The 21,398-nt window shown below is 46.1% G+C and overlaps 1 protein-coding gene across 3 annotated transcripts in view; it reads left to right on the plus strand.

Annotated features, from left to right (window-relative positions):
• LOC143360890 (protein pangolin, isoforms A/H/I/S) overlaps positions 1-21,398 on the plus strand; it is a 364,982-nt gene that overhangs the window by 38,786 nt on the left and 304,798 nt on the right. For all 3 annotated transcript variants that reach the window (XM_076800063.1, XM_076800064.1, XM_076800066.1), the window contains exon 3: positions 8,349-8,452. In XM_076800063.1, coding sequence (XP_076656178.1) covers positions 8,349-8,452 — 104 coding nt within the window. The remainder of the gene's footprint in view (positions 1-8,348; positions 8,453-21,398) is intronic.

Raw genomic sequence — 21,398 nt, forward strand, 5'->3', positions numbered from 1 at the left:
ATAGTAATTTACCAGCCGACAACAAGCTGTACACACAAGCTTGCCCATAATGGCATTAACGGCACGCTCTTTCGCTCCGTGTCCTTTTTAGCTGGAATCCAGCCCTGATTCCAGGCCCGAAACCGACCCGACTTTACGATCGTGGGTTCGACGGGATCCTTGATCCTCGCGCGACCACCCTAAATCCTCTGCCTCGTTCCTTCTAGATCCTCGCGGAATATAATCGTTTTCCCCGTAAGAGGCGTCGTTTAATCGGGGTGGGGTGGGGGGAATTTTGCTCGGTCTTCTCGGTGACCATGATCGCGAACAAAAGTGACTCGTTATCCGCGCATTACGATCGCCGCGATCCTCTCCGAGGATTACAAGAGCTGAAGCGAGAGACAGCGGATGGATCTATCGTTTGTAGTTCGGTGCGCGGGCGAGTTTTCGCGTTCCCATCAAACGAAAACGATCCTCGGCGAAGCAGACAATGCTCTCGCCCGTCGTAACACGCTCGGCTCGGAAGCCACTCGCCAGAGAGCAATAATAATCTCTTCGCGGCTTCCGGCTCTTCGCAGGACCTTTGCAGAATCTGCTCGGCTAGAAGGATTTAATTCAGCAATGATATATGTACAAGACACGGGTCTGGCCACGGACATATATCGGCGAGGAGATACTACTCTTTGATCCGCGCGATCTTATGCTCGTCGGGGACACCGAGGTCTCTTGAGCTTCTTGGCCCCTAATGGGGTATACTATGCGGCGGTCGGGATTGCTCTGGGACTTATATCGGCTAGGCATTTGGGACGTATATTGAGTAAACACTGTGATCAGAGAAGATATATTTAGAGCTCAATATTCAGAGCTCCATATTCGGAGCTCAATATTTGTACCTCCATATTCAGAGCTCAATATTTCCACCTCCATATTTGCAGCTCAATATTTGGAGCTCAATATTCAGATTTCAATATTCAGAGCTCAATATTCACAGAAGAGTTCAATATTCAGAGCTCAATATTCAGAGTTCAATATTCAGGGCTCAATATTCAGAGCTCAATATTCAGAGCTCAATATTCAGAGCTCAATATTCAGAGCTCAATATTCAGAGCTCAATATTCAGAGCTAAATATTCACAGAAGAGTTCAATATTCAGAGCTCAGTATTCTCAGAAGAGTTCAATATTCAGAGCTCAATATTCAGAGCTCAATATTCACAGAAGAGTTCAATATTCAGAGCTCAATATTCAGAGTTCAATATTCAGGGCTCAATATTCAGAGCTCAATATTCAAAGAAGAGTCAATATTCGCAGCTCAATATTCAGAGCTCAGTATTCAGATCTGAATATTCTGAGAAGAGCTCAATATTCAGAACTCAATATTCTGAGAGAAGCTCAATATTCAGAACTCAATATTCTGAGAAGAGCTCAAAATTCAGATCTCAATATTCAGAGCTAAATATTCACAGAACAGTTCAATATTCAGAGCTCAATATTCAGAGTTCAATATTCAGAGTTCAATATTCAGGGCTCAATATTCAGAGTTCACTATTCAGAGCTCAGTATTCAGAGCTGAATATTCAGAGAAAAGCTCAATATTCAACTCCTCGGCGACCGACTCGTACACCCCGAGGCAGGCGGTATGATTCTGCAAATTTTATTGGCTAGATATATAGGACATATATAGAGTGAACACTGTATATGAGTCGTTCAGTGCAAAAGTGCTGCAAATCAAAACAGTTGAAAATGCTTCTATAATTTTAGGAATTGTGAAAGAGAAAAATGTGAAATCCGTGAAATTAATAGGTTTGGCAGTGTTAACCAGTTGCGACCTCCTTGAAAAATGTGTATCTAATTTGCGTCGCAAAAATTAACCAGTTAGCTGTTTTCGACGAGTATACTCGTAATACAAAATATTGCCACTTCTTCGTGACGAGTATACTCGTCAAAAACGGCCGACTGGTTAATACTAAACCTACCACGGTCAAAATGACTGGTTTTCTGTTTCACAATGATTGAAATTAGAAAAACGTTTCCACAGGAAATTGGTAAATTAATTTCTTCATATAAACACTTGTAATGAAAATCGTACAAAGTTTAAGTAAATTCGATCTTCACCCTTTTATAAGACGTGTTTCACTTTTATATGTTTTGTGTTTGGTAGATATTATTGTTAAATATCTGACACGTGGTGTCAAGTGAAGCAGGAAAATTTTGTCTCGAATCCGAATGTTTGAATGAAATTTTTCACTGGCACCACTTTTAAACGGCTCCAGCGCCGTAATGGTTCGCAACGTGGAAGCTTCTCGGCAACGATCCTGACGCATAGAGAATTCGACGGGAAGGCAAGAGCCTGACGGGGGTATAACAACCTCCGCAGCCTTGAACCTGCTTCCTAAATCAATTAGCTCCGACGGGTGCGCGGGTTTTCGCGCAGTTTCTCGGAAAGGGATCGCACCGAACGGTTCGAGCTTGTAAAAAGGAGGCCGTGAAACTCTATCCAAAATTCGGCCGGCCAGAAAAAGGGAAGCGTTGTCTCGGCTGCAACGGACGGAAAGGCGGGCCTCTCGTTCCTCTCTTTCCGAATGCATATCCTGAGCGCGCACATGTGCGCCACACTCCTCGCGCCAAAGTTTATTGCCAGTTCTCCCCCTCTCTGCCCCCTCCCCTCCCTCTCCGTCCTTTCCATCACGATCGTGCGCCTCCTCCTCCGCCTCGTCCTGCTGCGTTCCATTGGGCTTTCATGCAACACGCATTCGCATTCGACTCGAATCTTCTCGTGTTCTCTCTCTCTCTCTCTCTCTCTCTCTCTCTCTCTCTCTCTCGTTCGATTCTCTCCTGCAGGTTTGTTTACTTCGCAGTCTTGTTGGAATAATACTTCACCACGGTAATTATAGACACCCCGGGCACACAATGCGAACTTCGGTCGCGCGACTCGACTCGAGCCCGAACTCTTCTTCGGGTTGTTCCTCAGGGGAAGAATGAAAATTTCTATTTTCGACGCACGTGTTCGCGGGAAATCCGCTCGAGAGTCTCCCGCTTTCCATTTCCGGTGGAAGACCCGAAAAGATCTTTTTCGCGAGGTTGACACAGAGCTTTTATTGCTTGCCTGACTTGTTGAAACGTTCTCGTCCTTCGTGAAATGTCGGGTCCATCTAGCAGAAGAAAGGAACCTCCGGATAGTGCGCCGAGTACCATAACTTTGAACGACACGATGCGTGCGAAATTAATCCAACAATCTTCTCAATTCTCGATAATTGTCCACAACACGTCATATATCGTGTAGGACAAACTATTCTTTTGATTCAGGACAGAGAAGCTCTGGAGGCTTCGGTTTCCCAGGAGTATGTACTTACAAGAACAGAAAAAGAGCAAGATTTGTTATAGTCAATATGTAATTATAGATTTGTTTATAAACAATTTTGCTTCGCTACATGTAGCGAAATTGCGTAGCAGAGGTTTTCAAGTTTGATTGCTAAATTGTCCAACGTGGCAATATACAATCCCCCAACGAAATGATCTATTTATGACTAAAAGACGCTCGGCTGGAGACTGCGGAATGAAATAAATGAATAAATTTGTTAAATAGATTTTCATTTGTAACGATGGAAATGGCTAGAATCCTAGTAAACGCACTCATTTGAGCCACACTTGTATAACACATTAGCAACGAGTTGGTTTCAATGTCCGTTCTAGTGTTAACTGGTGGACAATTTAATAAATCGTTTTATGATTCAGAAAATAGCGCGAAATTGTCAGTGCACGCAGTGCGATAAATCTTCATTCCCACAGTTTCTTGGAGATGAGGATTTAGTATTCGCTGAACCTTCTGGGACACGATGATTTGCTGATTTGCGTTGAGTCAAGTTCACTGCGAGAAACGCATCCTCTCATCGCCAGACTCGCTTCTGGCAGCCATTTTAATTTCGGAAACATGGCTCCTAACTTATAATGCTCGCAATAACGTGGATTGGTCCATGAGGTATTGCCGACCGCATGAGCGTCGGGCTATGAAGCATTTCGCGGCGTTCGATACAGATTTAAAGTCGATACAGTGAATTCTCGATATATGACAAAATCACTGGTCATGCCAGCGACATATATGGTCTAGGAGACATTCCCGAGCCGTGATTTTTTTGTTCACACTCCTCGGGGTCCGAGGCCCCTAAAGGGTATACCCCGCGGTAGTGGGGATAATTCCGCGACGTTTATCATCCAGGCGACATATATAGAGAGGTCACTGTACTATTCTTTGACCCTCGCGGCCTTACACTCCTCTAACACTGTAGGACCAAGGTCTTTCGAGCTTCCTGGCCCCTCACGGGGTATTTCACGCGGTAGTGGGGATAATTCCGCGACATTTATCATCCAGGCGACATATATAGAGAGGTCACTGTACTATTCTTTGACCCACGCGGCCTTACACTCCTCTAACACTGTAGGACCAAGGTCTCTCGAGCTTCCTGGCCCCTCTCGGGGTATTCCACGCGGTAGTGGGGATAATTCCGCGACGTTTATAATCGAGGTCTCGGCGACATACATAGAGAGGTCACCGTACTATTCTTTGACATACTCGGCCTTACACTCCCCGAAGAGTGTAGGACCAAGGTATCTCGAGCTTCAGGGCCCCTCGCGGTAGTGGGGATAATTCCGCGTCGTTTATAATCGAGCCCTTGGCGACATATATAGAGAGATCGGTGTATTCCGTGGCTCGGGTCGCGGAATCGCAACGACACTTTTATCGCGCGGCGTCGTCGAGCCGAGCGGAGCCGAGCCGAATCCGCGGGGCGTCGACTCATAAACAGATAAAACTTTCATTAAATTGGTCGCCTATTTGCTCGCGGCGCGGCGGTGTGCGTCGCGACGACCGCACGGCTGCTCCGGCTCGCGGTTTTCATCGGCGCAGCTCGCGATTAAACGAGGAACGCTCGCGATTCCGGCGAAACTCGACGGAACCCGGTATGCGTGCGTGTGTCGCGTTATTTATAGAGTCGCGTAGCTGACAATTTAATCGTCCGCAGTCGTGTGAATTGCGCCGATCCGTACGGTTCGTTCGGCTACGAAGGCGAGCGCAGATCTCGGCGTGTTCGTGTGTTCGTGTCTTAATAAGTTGAGCGAGAGAGCGAGAGAGAAAGAGAGCGGCGAAGAACGGAGGCGCTTCGACGAGAGACAGAGAGAGAGAGAGAGAGAGAGGTGGTATGTGTCTCGCTACTCGGAAAAGGTCAATGGTCTTGCGTCGGGGGACGATCGAGATCATCGCGGAGGAGCCTCGAACGGAGAATTAACTCTTTCATGGTCGGTGATGCTCGCACGATTCCACTCGAGTCGCAGAGTCTCGCGGTCAACTTCCATGCACCCGCGCGCGTGCAATCCCCCCTCCCTACCGCTCTCTCTTTCTCTCTCTCTCTCGCTCTTTTTCTTTCGTTTCGTCTCTCTCGTCCCCTCTTTTTCTCTCGCCGCCGAAGTATTAATTAAGCACGCGGCTCTCCGACTGATTTATCACCGTTTACCGCTAGCATCGGTCTCGCGTTGCTTTTGTTGCGGTTCGTTACGCCGCTATTACGACCCATTTTCGAGACTCGATAAGAAATCAACCGATGCTCGCCGAGGAATCTCCGATCGGGAGAGAGATCCCGGCCGAACAGAGAAAAAGAGGAGATCGGAAGGGAAGAGGAGAGCAGAGTCGAAGAGACAGAGCTGCGGCTGAGAGCTGGGAAGGGAGGAGAGCAGAATGAGAGGAGATCCAAAGAGAGAAGAGAGTAACAGCGAGGGAGTACAAGGAGTGCTGAGAGTAGAGAGAGAGAGAGAGAAGAGTGAGGGAGTGTGAGATTAGAGACAGGAGAGCAGAGAGTATAGAGCAGGGAGTATAGAGCAGGGAGTATAGAGCATAGAGTATAGAGCAGGGAGTATAGAGCAGAGAGTATAGAGCTAAGAGTATAGAGCATAGAGATAGAGCAGAGAGTATAGAGCATAGAGTATAGAGCATACAGTATAGAGTATAGAGCATAGAGTATAGAGCATAGAGTATGGAGCAGAGAGTATAGAGCATAGAGTATAGAGTAGAGACTATAGAGAGAGAGCAGAGAGAAGGGAGCACAGAGTAAGAGAGTATAGAGAGAATAGAGGGAAAAATGCAGAGAAAGAGAGAGAGAGAGAGAGAGAGAGAGAGAGAGAGAGAGAGAGAGAGAGAGAGAGAGAGAGAGAGAGAGAACAGAAATAGAGGGGGAGAGTAGAAATAGAGTGGGAGAGTAGAAATAGAGTGGGAGAGTAGAAATAGAGTGGGAGAGTAGAAATAGAGTGGGAGAGTGGACATAAAGGGGAGAGTAGAAATAGAGTGGGAGAGTAGAAATAGAGTGGGAGAGTGGACATAAAGGGGAGAGTAGAAATAGAGTGGGAGAGTAGAAATGGACTGAGAGAGTAGAGAGATGAGATTCTCAGAGAGAAGAGAGCAGAGAGTATAGAGAGAGTAGAGAGTAAAGAGTAGAAATAGAGTGGTCGAGTAGAAATAGAGTGGTCGAGTAGAAATAGAGTGGTCGACTAGAAATAGAGTGGTCGACTAGAAATAGAGGGGCCGAGTAGACATAGAGTGGGAGAATAAAAATACACTAAGAGAGTAGATAAATGACATTCTCAGAAAGAAGAGTGCAACGGGTATAGAGAGAGAGAGAGAGAGTAGAGAGAGTGAGAGAGTAGAAATATAGTGAGCGAGTAGAAACACAGAGTGAGAGAGACGAGAGATCCCCGGAGACAGAAAGAGATGGCGGCTTCCCGCGTCAGGTGTGCAGGATAATGCTCAGGCGTGGCTTCGCAGAATCGCTTATCGTGTGCACGCTGTGTTCCCCCTCCTCTCTCGCTCGGAATTTTTCGAGGTATCGAGACCACAGTTGTTGCATTACTCCGAGTTCTATAACGTGATTGCGGCATTCGATCTATCGCGGTCGAGCTTAATAGCCGAGACTCGACCGCGAAAAACCCGCTACCGGCGGCTCTCTCTCTCTCTCTTTCTCTCTCTCTCTCTCTCTCTTTACACTCTCTTTCTCTCTAACTCTGTACGATACTTCACCCGCCGGAATAATGGCGTTGCCGATCACCTAAAGATCCTCGTCGGCAGGTGATAAGATCTAGACCCCGGGGGTGGTGGGAGTCGCACGATGGCTAACCTGGTTGGCCAGATCCGGAGACGATACTTATCAGTTCGAATCCTGAAAGCAGGTTTCTGCCGCTTGAAACGATCGAGTTTCGCGGAACGGACCGTCTCCTCTCCCTACCCCCTACCCCCTCTTCCCCCCCTCTCTCTCTCTCTTCTCGCTGCTCTTGCTGGTGGTTCTCTAGCGGGACAGGATCCGCCTCGAGTAGATCCGAACGACGCTAACCGAAGATGATCGGTATCACTCGGAGCTCTTCTCCATGCGGATTCTTGCTGATCCAGTTTGGTGAACAAACTCGAAAGATTTCCTCTGGATGACTGCGTTCGTCCTCAAAGTTGGAGGTCGTTGCCGAAGAATGCGTCGCAAGACACTGGGACGATCTGTATCGCTTGCTGTCCGACGATTTATCGACACAAATCGTGTCTTCGTCGCCACGAATTCTCGATATATGTCAACAACACGTCATATATCCTCGAGGAGACATAACCGAGCCGTGTTATGTTTACCGAGGCCTCTCGAGGTTCCCGGCGGCCCCTCACGGGGTGTGTACCCCGCGGTAGTGGGGATAACTCCGCGACATTTATCATGTAGGCCTCGGCGACATATATAGAGAAATATTTCTTTTTACCTTGATAGATCTAGGCTGCGGATCACGATGCAAAATAGAAATCTCCGGCATCAATTTTAGAAAACAGGAGCCAAAAGTTCCCGTTTCCTTAAATAAGTTGAAAATAATGCATTTTTGTTAAATTCTCTTAAACCTACTACTGTTTTAACTTGTACCATTTTTGTCATAAATTCTTAAAATCCACGTTATTGATAACAGCGGATAATCTTGTAAACATTCCATCTTGTGGACATTTTATACACTGCATGCACGCACGCACGGTAAATACATGATCCGCATGGATTGAATAGAAAATTATGCGAAATTGGCGCTCCGCTCGACGTAATAAAGGGAATTGTGTTTAACGAGGAAAATTGAATGACGCGTACCAACGCGAACTGTTCAATACCATTTTTCGAAAAGTTTGTTTAAGAACAACTCGAACGAGCAACGCGAAGATTTGTTTAAATAATTGCGGTGTGCTTTCGCGAGCGAGCGATTAATAATAACGGTGACGCGATCCGCAGTATAAAAAGCGAAGGAGAGCCGAGTGACTGATATTCTTTTTTGATTTTTCGATGAATGGGATGCTTGACGTGTTTTCTTGTTGGTTTGATAGGTAAGGTGGATGCGGCGCCGCATACTTCGTCGTTCAACATGGGCTACCTCGTCTCGCCGTACCCCTACACGAATGGCGCCGGAGGACCCATTCCTGTTTCTATGGTGAGTCGATTTTTTCCCTTTATTCTTGTTCCGAAATTCTCGCTTTCTCGCTAACGAGGATACATCTGGAATTAGGTAATGCTCACCTTGCTACACGATTCTTTTCGAATGCAGAAACGGCTCCGAAATTCAAAAGATATGGTCGCTTTTCGAGGTTATAGGCTCCTACGTGTGAGCAATTTTAGGGACTGAGATAATTTTAAAAAGTTAACGCAATAATAGAACTGGATTTTTAAACCAATTTTCAACGAGCTTCTGAAAAATTAAGGAGAATAGTTTCAACTTTTAAGTTGAATTGAAACTTTTAAGTTTAAGTTTAAGTTGAAGTTACAGTGGTTACTCGATATATGTCCAAAACACGGGTCTAGCCAGGGACATATATCGACTAGGAGATAGTATTCTTTGATAATGGAAAAGGACAGCGAAGAGACCTCGGTCGGGACACTCCTAGAAACGTAGGGACTTTTATCTGCTAGGCTTTTGGGACATATATACAGTAACCACTGTAGTTTATTTAAGACCGCGTCAACATTTTAGGTTATTAGCGACCACGTTACATTACGTTACCTAATGCTACGTATGTTTTGGGTGGTGTACTTGGGGGTACATTATCAATTTTTGAACTACAGTAAAGTCTTGATATAAGCTGAAAGGAGCTACACGATCTTAGTCAGTTCTCGTATTCCCTCCATTGGGGGGTATACCCTGCGAGGAGCCAAGAAGCACCTTTTCTACGCGGTCACAAGACAATCGTAGTCCTACACGATCTATGTCACAGCACGAGAATTCGACTTAGATCAAGACTTTACTGTACCTACTAGTCCCTTGCAAAATGAATGATCTTAAAAGAGAAAAATAGAAGCGAATGAAGATAATAGAGAAGTTGGAAACATTTTCGTCAAATAACTAGGTTCGTTTTATTATTCCAAAAAAGTTGAATACCCATCCGTGGAAAGACAGTGCGTGAAAACAGTCAAAGGAAAATGGTTGAGCAACTCGCTTATCGTTAACAAGCTTTCAATGTCCAAAGCACGAGCAGGCAATTCAAATTCCACGGTGGAAGATTGTCGCGCGATCGAGGACGATCCATTAATCCTTTCACGAACGATTCGCGGCGAGATGAGCAAAGTATTCGCGAGGTCCTATTAAAATTTTAATTGTGAGGATCGTTTTCGAAACGGTAGAGCAAGAGAGAGAGACCGCGCACGGTCTCGCGATCACTCTTTTGTTTGCGGAGAGAGTCCAACTCTCCGAGGCGTTCACTCCGCACCCTTTGAATCTTGATTCCGGTATTGATTTATGATGCCCGCAAATTGGATTCACGATTTATTTACGAGCGAGCGTTCACGCGTTCGCGCTCGCTCGCGCGCGCGCGCCGCCCCATGACAAAGTGCCGCCTGTGGAAACTGCGCTGGAATTGTTTCTCTTTCCGCGATGCTCGCATCCGCGAGCTTTTAAATAATTAACCGCCTTGCGAGAGAGAAAGAGGAGCTTGGCGCCTCCTAACAACCGGGCAACCGGGATTCCTCTTTGATATTTCCATTGCGCGCGCCCCTTGTTAGCGGGGGCGTCGAACTTTCCGTAAATTCTGGCCGATTTTTACAACGAAACCTTCAACACCCTCCTGTGTACAGTGTTTACTCGATATGTGTCAAAAACACGGGTCTAGCCACGGACATATATCGGCCAGGAGATACTATTCTTTGATCCACGCGACCTTACATTGCTCTCGAGCTCCTTGACCCCCCACGCGGGGTATACCCCACTGCAGGGGGGATAGTTCTGGGACTATTATCGCCTAGGCATTTGGGACATATTTTGAGTAAACACTGTGTTCAGAGGAGGGCTCAATATTCAGAGATCTATATTTAGAACTCAATATTCAGAGCTCAATATTCACTGTTCAATATTCAGAGAAGTGCTCAATATTCAAGGCTCAATATTCAAGGCTCAATATTTAGAGAAGTGCTCAATATTCAAGGCTTAATATTTAGAGAAGTGCTCAATATTCAGAGGAACTCAACATTCAAGGCTCAATATTCAGAGGTGCTCAATATTCAAGGCTCCATATTTAGAGAACTGCTCAATATTCAAGGCTCAATATTTAGAGAAGTGCTCAATATTCAAGGCTCAATATTTAGAGAAGTGCTCAATATTCAAGGCTTAATATTTAGAGAAGTGCTCAATATTCAGAGGAACTCAACATTCAAGGCTCAATATTCATCGGTGCTCAATATTCAAGCCTCAATATTCAGAGGATCTCAATATTCAAGGCTCAATATTTAGAGAAGTGCTCAATATTCAGAGAAGAGTTCAATATTCAGAGAAGTGTTCAATATTCAGAGAAGTGTTCAATATTCAGAGAAGTGTTCAATATTCAGAACACAATATTCAAAGCTCATTATTCAGAGAAGAGCACAATATTCAGAGAAGTGTTCAATATTCAGAGCTCAATATTCAAGCCTCAATATTCAGAGATCTATATTTAGAACTCAATATTCAGAGCTCAATATTCAGGACTCAATATTCAGAGAAGCGCTCAATATTCGGCGCACAATATTCAGGGAAGAGCTCAATATTTAGAGAAGTGCTCAATATTCAGAGAAGTGTTCAATATTCAAGCCTCAATATTCAGAGATCTACATCTAGAACTCAATATTCAGAGCTCAATATTCAGGACTCAATATTCAGAGAATTGCTCAATATTCGGCGCACAATATTCAGTGTTCAATATTCAGGAAAGAGCTCAATATTTGGAGAAGTATTCAATACAGTGTTTCCTCTGTATATGTCCACAACAGGAGTCTACCGAGGGACATGTATCGGCCAAAAGATACTATTCTTTGATTCACTGCCTAACGTAGAAAAAGACGGTCGATGTCTTTCGACTTCTTCTTGGACCCTCGCGAAATATACCCTGCGGTAGTGGGGATAGTTCTGGGACATTTATCGGCTAGGCATTTGGGACATATATAGAGTAATCACTGTGCCTCATTCGTAGCTGAACGATGCATTTCTTTTGTCCAAATTTAAACATTAATGTACACGTTGATAGACAATTCGTAGAAAATCAAAAATAGGTTTGCCTCAATAGATCTGATCGATACGGATTAATCAGGGAGTGTGCAAGTCTTCAGCTTCTGCGGTATTATGCTATTTGTGAACAATCATTCTTCCTCTGTGATCATTGTCGAATTTAGCAACGTTGCGAGGCGAATCCCAGTAAATATTAGTCGAGCAAGATTTTATAATACTTCGGTACTCGCGTATACACGAAGTCGTCATACTTCCTACATAGCGTTCACTCGTCAAAGCAAGCTATTTCCGTCTCGCACATGGTAGCACGGTGTGTAGAGACCGTGAGGAAGGAGGAGGGAATGTGAAATAGAGGCTAGGCTGCCCCGGGGTTCACGGTGCTCAAAACCGATCCGAGGAAAGTAGACTATCGCGGCGTGTCAGCCGCGCAATTAGCGCCATTAGCGATTACGCGAACGGAATTCGCTCGGCGCTCGAGCGTAGCCCACCTTCTTCTTACACTTTCCATATCACCGACCAACAAAGAACGAAACTGATCGCTCTCTCGGAATCGGCTCTATAAAAAACTTATTTTTGCGAAAGATTTTTACCATGGCTGAAGGCTTTGCAACTGCAACAGCAATTTCAATAGTGAATAGTCTCAATAGTAATAATTTCAATAGTAGAATAGTTTCAATTTTGAATTAACACTTTGACCGCCAAACTAGAAACCTCAAAAATTCCATAAAATTTTTAGTGAAATAAAAATTGAAAGAAATTAAATGTGTGATATTGAGTAGATTTGGTGCAATGAATATATTAATATATTACAAAAATTCATTTCAAAACCTGGACAAATAATTCCGTCACCCACATATGGCTGACATGTTAGCCAACGTGTTAATAGTTTTAATTGTGAATTAATAGTTTCAATTATGAACTAATACCATCAATTGTGAATTAATAATTTCAATTGCGATCCCTGTAAAGTGAATACACTGTTTACTCGATATATGTCGCTAAGGCCTGGATGATAAATGCAGCCAACGTGTTAATAGTTTTAATTGTGAATTAATAGTTTCAATTGCGAACTAATACCATCAATTGTGAATTAATAATTTCAATTGCGATCCCAGTAAAGTGAATACACTGTTTACTCGATATATGTCGCCAAGGCCTGTATGATAAATGTCGGGGAGTTATCCCCACTACCGCGGAGTAAGCCCAGTGAGGGGCATCCCACGGCTCGGGTATGTCTCCTGGACGATATGTGTCACTGGCAAGACCAGTGATGACATATATCGAGAATTCACTGTAATTTTCTTCGAGATTTTGTGACGTAATAGATTTCTGCCGGCGTTGATAAATAGTGGAAAAAAGCAGGTTCATGCGAGGCGATCTCTCTCGTAGTATGTTCGGTCGCGGCGGCACCGCATGAATGAAATTTGCAGATTCACGTGCACGCGTTCCGCGAAACGAGCCGCATTGTCGCATGTGCGCACATGCGCCGCAGACCCGTTTCGATGGACGGCTAATTTGGCTGCGGTGAAGCATGGCGTTGCTAAATAGTGGGCAAAATTGGGCCGATCCGGTGTTAAAGAGAGTGTGATCGACTGCGCTGTCGCGCTGTGTCCCTGTTTGTCGCTCTTGCGCGCAATTTCCTGCGCGATTCCATCCAGAAAGAGAGAGAGAGAGAGAGAGAGAGAGAGAGAGACAACATTCGCACGGGTTCACACTCTTCACGGTCGACGAGCATTTATCTTGGAACCGGCGTCGATAGATCGTCGAAGTTCCCGTAGATCGGATCCGGTTCGGTGCAATTGATCGTCACTCTCTTGCATTCGTAGCCGCTCATAAATTTGTTCGCACGTTATGTCAGAATGAAAAGTAGGTGTACGTGTATCTATTACCGAGCTAATAGCTTAATTGGATGGGTGGTTTTATGCAATTACCCGCGTGTTGGCTAATAGAGCGAAAATTATTAACTGCTTCGACGATCCTCCAAGACGAGGAATTTTGCAATCGGGAATCAATTTCGAAAAATGCATAAACACTGTTTACGAACACTGAACGCGTTAGGCGATTGTTCCCTAATTTTTCGAAAGCTAGGGATTTTCTAATAACTCCCCCGGTAATAGGTTTGCTTGGGATTAGTATGATTTTTAAGCTTCCTCTCGGCACAGCACAGTTATCGAAAATCCCATTAGGCTTCCGATAAATAATGTCTTGAAATTCGATTGAAAAATCTCTGGACTTTAGTTAGATATGTTTACCCCTTGCACTTTGCGGTAGTAAAAATTTCCAAACCATTCAAAACAATTTTTGTACTGTTAAACTCGTCTGTATAAATTGTTAAAACTGCGTTGCATGCAAAAACGGGTTCAATTTCATGTTCAGAAAAAAGATTGAAAAAGGTTGAAAGAAATTCCTTGACTCCGGAATTAAAATGGCTGTAAAGGGTTAATAGCCCTACGAGGGCGTATGTAAAATTGCAGTCGAAGGGTTAAAAATAATACTAAAAACAATCCCACCTCGGAGGGAAGATAGACGCACAAAATATTCGCAAAAAGGAGTCTAACACGAAGCAATAAAAGTAACCACAGTGTTTTCTCTATATATGTCAACAACACGAGTCCTGCCAGTGACATATATCCTCCAGGAGACACTATTCCTTGTTCCAAGGTGAACGTCGTATCGTGTTTACTCTCCTCGGCGTTCGAGGCGTGTACTTGGCGGTAGTGGGGTTAATTCCGCGACGTTTATCACCCAGACCTTGGCGACATATATAGAGAAATCACTGTATTCGAAGAAATAAATTAGCTAAATTATTTCTCACGTATGCATCCTTAGAATCTTGATAATTTTAAACTAAAAATATAAAAATCCGCCATTTTGAGGGTTCCCGTGAACCTAGTGTTAACACATCATTTCCAACGATAGTTACGAATTTTGAGATGCACCCCTGGCTGTAGATTAACAGTCGGCAAACAGCAATATTCAGAACGTAGTGTACAGTAGAACGACGTCGACAGGCTCGTCCGGAATTACCATTTCTCACAGCCGATAAATCCCGGTGTTCCAGTCGAAAGGGATCGATTCGGGACGCGTGACGTAACGGCCGCCTGGAACCGATTAACCCGGGGCCCCATAAGACAGATTATCCAATAAACTGCATCAATAAGCGTGAAGCGTCCTGTGCTGGCCGCTCGACAAAAGTCACGCGAGTCTACGCGAGAACCACGGTTACGGATATCATTCGCAATCTTATAGGATAGTGTGTGCGAAAGTAAGCATAATTGCCGGTGTAGAGCCATAGGGAGGGGGGGGGGGGGCAGCTCACGGTGGTGTGTGCGCATCGGTTCCAGAAAACCGGCAGCCAATGCTCTTTCCGCGAATTTTCTAATGGAATCGCAGACCGATCGTTGGCGGACGGTAATGAACCGTAAATAAAATTAGACCGCGTTGCCGATAAAGGGTTGCGTGACGTAGCCGAAGAACTCCGGAGAGTGCCTATTGAGGCTCTCTTCAACTCCTCGGGACTTGATGAACCACCGACCTACCCGGGATGGTCAACGCTTCCGACTCCGGTATCCATTCTCTCTTTCTCTCTTATCCTTCTCTCTTTCTGCTCTCTTGGATACATCCTACCCAAGACAGGTTTCTCTTTCCTTTGTCCTTTTCTCCGTTTCTCTCTCTTTCTCTCTGAAGCTTCTCTCGCTCGCTCGTCCCGTACCTTACCTCGGATTTACCTACCTCGGGCACTCATCTTCTACCATGTCATTATGTCGTTATTTCCGACAACGAGCGTGTCTCGGCTAACCCTCGTACGCTTACCTCCAACAGAAATGGGCGCGAAAGCAGTTTCGCCCGAAATCCGACTACAAACACGGCTCCGTGAATGAACCCCGCTCTCTCTGCCCGATCTTCGGAACCACGGGACCACGTCAATGGGAACGGCGATTATTCTTTTTTCCCCCTTTTTTACCCTCTTCTTCTTCTTCTTCTTCTTCTTCTTCTTCTTCTTCTTCGTGGTCCTCTTCTTCTTCTTCTTCTTCTTCTTCTGCTGCTTCTTCTCGTCTTTTTTTGCCAGCGACGCTAGAAACCGTGCTTCTTGCCTCGCTAAGAGGACCCCATTGTTCTCGCGAGATTACTCGCCCGCCCGGTTTTTTGGCTTGGTAGCTCCTACTCCTCGGTAACGGACTGATAATTCCTCCTTTTCCCTCGGCGAAAACCTTTCGCACCGCGAAAACCCACCGCGCAATTTCGACCGCGCCGATTCGCCGATTTTGCAATCTTCGCGTTCACGCTCTTCGGCGTCGGTCGCGCTGCATCGAGCTTTTATTTGCTGTTTTGGGCGCTCGTTTATGTGCGTTTTTATTCACTTCGATTCGAGGAACTATGTTTGTAATCGGAAATACGTATGTGCAATTTTGGGACCCGTACCGATCTTGCGATCTTCAAGATCGCGCTTTTCAACGGCCGCCGCGTTACGAGGTTTTATTTACCGTTTTATGCACTCATTCATTCGTATTTTTATTTACTTCAATTCTTGAAACACAATTTGTAATCTAAAACAACACGCATGTGCAATTTTGAAACCCGTACCGATTTTGCGATCTTCAAGGTCAAGCTTTTCAACGGCCGCCTCGTTACAGCGCGCTTTTATTTACCGTTCTATGCGCTCATTCGTTAGCAATTTTATTTACTTCAATTCCTGAAACAATATTTGTAATCAGAAACATGCACATGCAATTTTGGGACCCGTACCGATTTTGCGATCTTCAAGGTCAAGCTTTTCAACGGCCGCCGCGGTCAGACAGCTTTTATTTACTGTTTCATGCGCTCGTTTATTCGTAGGTTTGTTTACTTCAATTCTGAGAAGAATATTTGTGATTGGAAACAACACGTATGTGCAATTTTGGGACCCGTACCGATCTTGCGATCTTCAAGGTCAAGCTTTTCAACGGCCGCCGCGTTACGAGGTTTTATTTACCGTTTTATGCGCTCATTCATTCGTATTTTTATTTACTTCAATTCTTGAAACACAATTTGTAATCTAAAACAACACGCATGTGCAATTTTGAAACCCGTACCGATTTTGTGATCTTCAAGGTCAAGCTTTTCAACGGCCGCCTCGTTACAGCGCGCTTTTACTTACCGTTCTATGCGCTCATTCGTTCGCATTTTTATTTACTTCAATTCCTGAAACAATATTTGTAATCAGAAACATCCACATGCAATTTTGGGGCGCGCAACAATTTTTCGATCTTCAAGGTCAAGCTTTTCAACGGCCGCCTCGTCACAGCGCGATTTTATTTACCGTTCTATGCGCTCATTCATTCGCATCTTTATTTTTCTTCAATTCTTGAAAGAATATTTGTAATCGGAAACACGTATGTGCAGTTTTGGGATCCGCACCGATTTTGCGATCTTCAAGGACACGCTTTTCAACGGCCGCCGCGTTACAACGAGGTTTTATTTACCGTTTTATGCGCTCATTCATTCGCATTTTTATTTACTTCCATTGCAACAATATTTGCAAACGGGGCACTCGCTGGCTCCGCCCATCCAATGTTTAGGTTTTGACGTCACACGCAGTATAGTATGCGCGACCGCTGTAGCCAATAGAGCAGCTGGAGGCGTGCCCCCTCCACTTTGACCAATCAGCTCCGGCATTCCTTTCACGGGACTCCTTGTGCGGCACGCACAGTACAATTTTATGCGCTCATTCATTCGCAGTTTTGTTTACTTCAATTCTTGAAAAAATATTTGTAATCGGAAACACCTACTGTCCGTGCCTCAGAAGATGTCTCGCGGGACGGCTCAAGGGCAAACGGGGCACTCGCTCGCTCCGCCCATCCCCACCGTTGACGCTCTAGCAGTCCAATGCTTAGGCTTTGACGTCACACGCTGTATAGTATGTGCGACCGCTGCAGCCAATAGAGCAGCCGGAGGCGTGCCCCTTCCACATTGACCAATCAGCTCCGGCATTCCTTTCACGGGACTCCTTGTGCGGCACGCATTGTACGTGCTATTTTTTTGACGCGCACCAATTTTGCGATCTTCAAGTTCTATGTGCTCACTTGTTCAACCCAGATATGGAAAGTAAATTTACTACATTGCTCACGGATATAGAAAGTGAATTTACAAAATTGCTCACGGATATAGAAAGTGAATTTACAAAAATGCTCACGGATATAGAAAGTGAATTTACAAAATTGCTCGCGTGTATAAAAATTCAATTGAAAGAATTTTCTCCCAGATATAAGAATATCCGTCGTTTCTACAACAAACGAAATGAATAGTTTAAAAATTGTCCGAAGCATCATTGCGCATCGATCGGGTGTTTGCGCCAGATGTGCATTCGGTTTCGCGACTTGTTGTTTTTAGTGGCGAAGCGCGTCGCCGACAAAAAGGCAACGAGCCCGCAGCGTGGTCACGAGGAACTAGCATTTCTCGGATGTCAGAAGCCGAAGTTAGCATTCCGTGGCTGCGAACAAGCCCGCTGGCTCGCTCCGCAGGCCCGTAGCAGCCGATTAAAAACCTGTTAACGATTCGACGCAGCGATTCGGACTTGTTTCGCGAAGAATGTTGGAACACGCGCTATCTCGACCACGTGCGCTGCTGCTTTTGACCGGAGTTTTGTCACGGGAGGATCCCGAACCGTTTCGAACTCGACTATCAAACAGCGTGGTGGCGTACGGGTCGGTGCTGCAGGTGCGATCTCTCGGGGCTGATTAAGCGGACCGCGGGGGCAACGACAATTTGCTAAACAACGCGCGTGTCCCGTGGCACCGGTGCGTTCTTTGCGGAATACAAAGTGCCTTGGCAACGCCTTTGAGAGTGGCATCGCGGGGGCATCTGAGGTTTAGTGGCCGGGGGCTTTCATGATAAAAGACCGCGCGTGAAATGGCAATTAGGTGACCAAGAATCTGCCCGCGGATTCTTGGGAAATCGCGCACAAATTAGACGCTGCGGTTTTCCCTCGGACGTGGGTCTCCCGCGCTTCGGTCTTTTTTCTTTGTTTGCGCGCTGCACAACTCTTGTGGTCTCGTTACTTCGGGAATTTGCAGATTAAACTGTTTTAACGACGCTAATCCTCTTCCGTGCTTATCGCGTTCGTTTCGACTTTTCCGACCCTCATCTGAAACCATAGATTTTAGTTCTCGACGAATTTGTGGTCAATTATTTGTGACTGCCAGCACTGTGTAATTTTAAACGATTTTTATTTTATTTTATCTTAAAATCCGCGGCGCATCCATCACATAAAGTGACAACACGCTATACATATACAGAGGATACTATACTTGTATATCTCAAAAATGAGTTTCCTTGACAGGGACGATTCCTGAGGTAATTTGGAGTGACTTTTTCCTTTGCGAAAATGTTCTCCGCCTCTTCGTTGACGAGTTATTAGCGAAAAACACGGACCTATCAGAGCGCAGCGGGTACAGCGGGTACAGCGGACTCGACCAATGTCCAACGCCGGCGCTCGACGGGCCCCACCCCCGAGGCGGAGTCCGTGCGCTGCGCTCCGATTGGTCCGCGTTTTTCGTTGATAACTCCTAAACGAAGCCGCGGAGAAGATTTTCGTAAAGGAAAAAGTTGTTTCGAATGATCTCGGGAATCACCCCTATCGAGTACAACATTTTTTGAACACTCTGTACACATATTATTTGACAACTAATTATAATTACAGTTTATTATTGACTGCAATTCCACCAGTTTATGGATACTATTTTCAGTTCTCACTGATCTCTGTCTGTGGACACTATAGTTTTCCCGAAGTTATTCCGGATGTTCTCACCGATCTTCCGAGGCTGTTCGGCGTGCCAAGCTCTCGGTCTCAATGAAAGAAACGATCGCGTAACAGGTTACTTAGCGTGTCGATCTTCTCGCCAACGATCAACTATATACGGATACCGATTCTCCCCGGTGACCGCACCGGGGCGGCAATAAAACGATCTCTCAATCGTTTCTCGAGGGTAATCGATCGGAAATGGGCGACGCTCGCGGGGCGGGGCTGAAAAAGCGAGAAAATAAGATAGCCGAGTGGATTCTCGGTGCTCATCGAGGACGAGGTGGCGTTATTCGATAAAACGTGTGGCGCTCGCCACAACGTTCTCTCTCTCTCTCTCTCTCTTTCTCTCTCGCGACACCTTTTTGTTGGGATTCTTTGACGCAATCATTGTCGGGGACAAAAACCGGGCAGCCTGAAACAATTGATCCGAGAAGAGGAGCGCCCTGTATGCTACAACGTGGGGACATGCGGGGTGTGGGGGGTGAGGGGTGGGGGGTTCCTCTCTCCGCCATTAACGCGCGCCTGCATTCCGAGTTTGTCGAACTCCCGAGCCTCGAGAATCGACGAATGCTCCTCTGCATCTCCGCCTCCAGCTCCGGGGGGTGGAAGAGTATAGTTGCATGCTAGTCCCGGGTGACAAAGGAACGATGCCTAGAATTCGTGCAGCCGCCGCCGCCGTCGAAAAAACAACGGCCTACAGAGAGATAAAGAGAGACAGATAGACAGAGAAAGAGAGAGAGAGTGAGAGAGGGAGAGAGAGGAGCGGGGGGTAGCTCTCCGCGGAGAGCGCCAGGAAGAGAAGGGCGGAAACGAACACGCTTGTACACAGAAAACGAGAAAAGAGTAGGAAAAAAATCGTACGGACGCCGGGGTGTATGCGCACGGAAACGCGCAAACGTCCCACCAATTAAAAAGAACTCGATTCGACGGGGTTGCTGAAAATAACAGGCGTATCGGAGCGCAGTTTCGCGGGAAACGGGAGAGAAAACGAGAGAGAGAGAGAGAGAGAGAGAGAGAGAGAGAGAGAGAGAGAGAGAGAGAGAGAGAGAGAGAGAGAGAGAGAGAGAGAGAGAGTGAGAGAGAGAGACGAATAGAAAAATGGAGGAGAGGTGAAGCGAGCGAACGAGCGAACGGTGGAGGAAAGGGGTGAGTAAACAGAGAAAGAGAGAGACAGCGGACAAGGGCTACGAACGTGACGACCTATAGGGCGGCGAAGGGAGAGGAGCAAGAGGAGCAGGAGAAAGAGGAGTAGGAGGAGAGGTTTGGGGTCGGTGGATGCACGTGAAATCCAAAACCCTTATATTAAAACACAGCCCAGCCAACCAGTCACGGCGCGCTTAATTCAAAACAATATAATGGGCGCAGCAACATAGCTGTTGTCGCTCCTCTCTCTCGCTCTCACCCTTGCTACTCTCCTTCTCCTCCTCCTCCTCCTCTTTCTCCTCTCCTTCCCACCCCCGTCATCGTTTTCTCCGTCGGTCGTGCGTGTGTGTGTATGCGTATGTGTGCCCGCGAACCACCGGCGAAAATGTTCGTATTAAGAGAACGCTTATAATGCTCTCTCGGGTTGCTCCGGGGATTGGTCCGGTTCCTTGGCCGGACCCAGAGGCCCGAACTCCAGGCAATGAGGATGGCGACGACGATATGGTGACGATGGTTTTGTCGTGTTGGAACCACCCGGGCTTTGTCTGTCCGTTCCGGCGGAAGACCAACGCCATTGTTCTCATTGTTTCGTGACACGAGCGAGCCGGAGAGAACCGGGAGGGTTTGGCCGGGGACTCTCTTTTTCCCTCTCTCTCTCACTCTCTCTCACTCTCTCTCTCTCTCTCTCTCTCTCTCTCTCTCTCTCTCTCTCTCTTTCTCTGAGGACGGTGAGTTAGGGGGTAACTGCAAAGAGAGGGGGGAGAATAGATGTCCGCGTGATACACACGCCTGTCCCCGTGTTTAGTACTTGATCGTGCCCTTCTAGCACCGTCAGCACCGTCCTCTTTGCTAATTGTTTGCCAATCAGTCCTGCGAGTCTAGCTCGTGGGAAGAGAGCCGAGGCCTGGCTTTTCTTAGCCATATTGGGTAGCTCGTTTTCTGCCAGCTCTACCACTGACGACTAGCTTTCAAAGAACCACGGAGCGG

The sequence above is a fragment of the Halictus rubicundus genome, chromosome 14, assembly GCF_050948215.1.
Source record: "Halictus rubicundus isolate RS-2024b chromosome 14, iyHalRubi1_principal, whole genome shotgun sequence".
Taxonomy (NCBI): Eukaryota; Metazoa; Arthropoda; class Insecta; order Hymenoptera; family Halictidae; genus Halictus; species Halictus rubicundus.